Genomic DNA, 4,810 nt, shown 5'->3' with positions numbered 1-4,810 from the left:
CTCCAAACTGGATGTAGGCAATTGACGAACCAGTATAAATCTTGGTGTTGTTCTTGTTGATTATTTTGTTCAATTTTTCTCCTGCCTGTTGTTATTTATTTTTCACTCGCAGTTGGTTGACGCTTCCGCACAACACTCTTTGTATCTGGCCGCTGAGGAAGGGTTTGATGAGATCGTGAAACTAATAAACAAAAAAGCAGTTGAGAAAAAGCCAGAAGTTCGTGTTAATGGCAAGTCTCCGTTGCATGCTGCAATTCTAGGCCGCCGGAACAATGGTATGTTAGTACATTCAATTAATACTACTTCTGTTTTTCTGCTTTGCCACAACGGCTAGTGTGACGGATTTTTGATCCAATTTTTTTATTATTACATTTTCAACTTGAAAGAAAAACGCTCATTTGACTCATATTTTTCTAATTTATACTTTGGCTCCATTAGAAATCTTAAAGATAGTATCAAGCATGGAGGAAATTTTTCTGAGCTCAAAAGATGAGAAGGGGAGGACTCCGCTACATTCTGCAGCATCAATTGGTTATGTAGAAGGGGTTCGCTTCTTATTAGGCAGACGCATCTCTGATTCTCATCAAATGGATCATGGCGGTAACTTTCCAATCCATTCAGCATCAAGCAAAGGTCATGTCAAGATTGTTAAAGAGCTGCTTCGACATTGTCCCGATTCAAAGGAACTGAAGAACTCTAATGGCGAAAATATACTCCATGTTGCAGCAAGATGCGGTAAAGACAATCTTGTCAAATATTTTCTCAAAAAGGGTGAGTTTCGAATGTTGGTAAACCAAAAAGACAGGAACGGAAATACTCCTTTACATTTGGCAACGATGCACCACCATCCCAAGGTTGTCTACAGATTGGCTTGGGATACAAGGACAAACTTAAAGCTCTTGAATGATAGGCACATGACAGCTCTTGACATTACAGAAAGCACTTTGGAAACTATTGCATCATATCATGGGGTAAGTTAGTACTATATCTACTTTTATCACATGACTGATGATGATGATGATGATGATTTTGGCTATCATTTCCAAGGGAATTATCCTTGTTCGATTTAGTGTGTTGGGAACAAGTACGCATTAGTTCCAGTTTGGTATATTCTCAAAGATATTGAACAGAGAACTAAAAGGAGAAACAAATAAATTGAGAAAACACTCTAGATTTTATTGAAGTAGGATTACAACTCTATGGCTGATGTAGTTCACCTAAAATGGTTGATATAAAACACACGCCACACATCCAGTGACAGATCCACTTGAGGGGATAGTGACGACTATTGGCCCTACTCACCTTTTTTTACTGCCCATGAAGTTCCTTTGATGCTCTGTTGATCAAGGCAGGTTAGAGAGACAAAATGGCGTGGTATTCTCGGCAGCTGTGGAAGGTTTGGATATCTATGAGACTCTGTGGATTGCAGATTTACAAGTATCTAGCACCCTTATTTGTTACTTGTTGAGTATTTGAATGATGTATGAAACGTGTAGTAGATTTTGTAGATTTGGTCTACATCTTGTCCCCAATAAGAAAAATTCATGGATCGGTCACTGCACAGATCCCATATACAAGGAGTTTACAAGATAAAGTCTTCCTGCCAAATTCAAAGAACATGCAAATGGAAAAAACGTGTTGGGAAAGAAAATGAATAGTTGTACTGGGCAAAATGAAGACATCACTAACTATGCATTTATTTGGGCATAAACAAACTATATAGGGAGCTCCAGCTGTGATTAGAAACTCCAAGTTATGTAGCGCTCAAATAGTGATAAACTAAAACTTATCATCATCATTTACATGTTAGTACATGTTTTTGTTATCTCTATATGATTTGTTTCTATTTTACCAACGACATGTGTCTGGTAATTGGATTGTTTCTTCTTGTACTGCGCAGAGGCTTACTTGGACGGTATTGAAATCTGCTTTCGCACAGCGAGCTCAGAGTTTGCATGTCCTCCAAAGAAAAAAACAGAGATCGCCACAAGTAGCAAACAGTGGTGGAGGTTCGACTGACTTGAAGTTACCAAACGAGGAAAGCATTAGGGACAGGGTGAATACTCTATTGGTGGTTACCACACTTGTTGCCACAATGGCATTTACAGCCGGTTTCACAATGCCAGGTGGCAACAACGGTGACGCCCCTCAGGAGGGCATGGCAATCTTGCTAACCAACGCTATGTTCCAAGCCTTTGTGATTTTTAACACCATAGCTATGTATACTGCCATCCTTGTTGCAGTCTGTCTCATTTGGGCGCAGTTGGGGGACTTAAATTTGGTGGTCACAGCTCTCCGTCTGGCATTGCCGCTGTTGGGGATTGCGCTTACCATGATTTCCTTAGCCTTCATGGCTGGGGTTTATATGGTAGTTAGCAATCTTCATTGGCTTGCCTATGTTGTATTGATCCTGGGAGTCCTTTTCATTTTCACTGTCTTAGTAGTTTTCACTCCACTCTTCTGCAAAACTACTTCTGGGTCCCGCATCTTTCGTTGGATCACTTATTTTCTCTTCTGTGTGGAAGTATGGGCTTCTGGAAGTCACAACGATGACTACGAAGACGACTGATCTCCTTGGTTGCGCGACACTCTGGGCCTTCAAACTTATCATCTTGGAATGTTAAGTGGTAGTTCTTGTGTTCCCTAAAAAAAAGTAGTAGTTTTTATGTTTCATGCCCTTTATGTTGTAGTTAAGAACTTTTTGAGAATGTATGTATTATTAACTGTGTAAATTTTATTTTGGACAAACTACAAAACACCCTCCAAATTATATAGTCATTTTCAAGTTCATAATCGCCTGTGAGGACATTTATAAGTACATACTCAAAGTCCTGGAAAACCTACAATTTACCCACTCCGTTAGCCAACCTGTTAATAAATATATTAGGATTTTTAGGTCCAATGATCGCTGAATTTTGACCCGATTATCATTTTAGTCCCTAAATTTCCAAAATCGTTCCCAAGTCCTTCAACTTCACTTTCGTTAGGACAAAAGGTCATGTTATCAATTTTGTTATCTTCTCTGGTAAATGCAGGGGCAACATGGTCTTTTTGTATTATTTTTAATTTACACAATCTGAGTATTCCTTTCACCCCAAAGAATAAAAATAAAAACTAAAAAAATCTTCTTCCAATCGTCCCCATCACAGGGAGGGTGGAGGTCTAGGTTGTGGGAGCTCCATTAGTTGTTGAAGCGGTGGGTTAATTGGCTTGGTGTTGGGTGGAGGTTGTCCATGGCTTTGTTGGGTTGGAGAAAGGGAGATTTATCATTCATCGATTGGTAGAGGGTTTTAATGGGCTTGGCTTAGGGAGGGAGGGAGATATATGGATGGGAAGAGTTAAGTTGCAGCGGTGGGGGAGTGGATGTGGGGTTTGGGTGCATTAGGAATTATCCATGTACCCCAAGAGTGAGGAAATTTCTAATTTTGACCCTCCGCAGTACACCATGTGCCATGCACATGCTCAATTTTAAAAGAAAAAATTAATAAAATTGATAGCATGACCATTTATTCAAACAAAACTAAAGTTGATGGACCATATGAATGATTTTGGAAATTGAGGGACCAAAATGCGAATTGTATCAAAGTTCAAGGACCATTGAACCTAAAAACCCTTTCTAAATGCTAATATGTCAAACATGTGCCCTATTTTTTTTAATGACATCGACTTCCATGCAAACAAATAAATAATGAAAAATTCCTTATGGACCCGACAACCCCTAGCACCACACCTCCTACCGCCCCCATTCTCACCACAACACAAACCTTCCCCACCGCCAACTGCTACCCTCAACTCGTGGCCACCATTCCCTCCCCACGTTGACACCCCAGTTTCTCCTCCTCCACGGTCCAAATATGATCCCCCACCCCAAAAGACTGATAACACTCCCACCACACCTAGCCACCTTCACCCCTAACCATACCCACCCCGAGCCGCCGCCCCCAATGCACACCAAACCCCACCAAGCTAGTATACCCCCAATCGCAACCATCCCAACAAAGTACCCAAACACCCACACCGAATGGCGAAATCAGAAATTTTTCTAAGGATAGGTTAAAAAAAATTTATTAGCTTCTTTTATTATATAATATATCATGTCTAGAATTTTTTGTTGGTAGGCGAGGCAACAAAATTAAGTAAAATAAACGACCCCCAAAAAAACACAAATCAGTAGTAATAAAAATGGAAGCCAATTAATTTGCAAACAAACAACAACAATGAACACAGAGAAGAGAGTGAAGAAGTGAAGGAAAAAGAAAGAGATAAGAGAATGAGGAAAAATGATGAAAGCTCTAATGTTTCCATGAAGAAACAAATGAATTCTTGCCATCTTTTGGAGGAGGAAAGAGAATGAGGAAAAATGATGAAAGTAAAATTAAGGGCTCGTTTGTGAGTGATTATGTTTAGACCAAAATCACTTATGGGGAGAGCCACCTCTTTGTACTCCATATAATCACTTTAAGTGATTTTAAGTGATTCTGGGCAGAAACACTTCCCATGTGCTTCTCCATAAAATTACTTAAACCCACTTAAAGTGATTATTTGGAAAAATGATTAGAAGTGTTTTTTGGCTTATCCAGAATCACTCCCAAACAAACCCTAAATAAAGAATTCAGGGGAGAAAGAATGAAAAGGAAAGCTTTGAAAGATTTGAAATAAATTAATATCTTACACTTTAAAATTTGGAAAGCTTCACGTGGATATGACAAACAAACAAGAAAGCATCACTTGGATAATTCCATTGTGTCATTGCCAAAATACTTGAGTCTGGTCCGTTTGATGGTTCTAGAAAAAGGGACTCCAAAATCAA

General features: G+C 39.3%; 1 protein-coding gene across 1 annotated transcript; it reads left to right on the top strand.

The window, feature by feature from the left end:
* Positions 1–112: 112 nt before the first annotated feature.
* Positions 113–2,763, top strand: LOC117612820 (protein ACCELERATED CELL DEATH 6-like; the record flags this gene model as incomplete). The annotated part of the gene is made up of 3 exons (XM_034341461.1): positions 113–275; positions 439–971; positions 1,901–2,763. Coding segments are annotated over 3 exons (1,365 nt in total), but the record flags the coding sequence as incomplete, so codon positions are not given.
* Between the last annotated feature and the right edge of the window lie 2,047 nt (positions 2,764–4,810).

The sequence above is a fragment of the Prunus dulcis genome, unplaced genomic scaffold, assembly GCF_902201215.1.
Source record: "Prunus dulcis unplaced genomic scaffold, ALMONDv2, whole genome shotgun sequence".
Taxonomy (NCBI): domain Eukaryota; kingdom Viridiplantae; phylum Streptophyta; class Magnoliopsida; order Rosales; family Rosaceae; genus Prunus; species Prunus dulcis.
The sequence above is the reverse complement of the archived record's forward strand: the minus strand, read 5'-3'. Positions and strand labels throughout refer to the sequence as shown.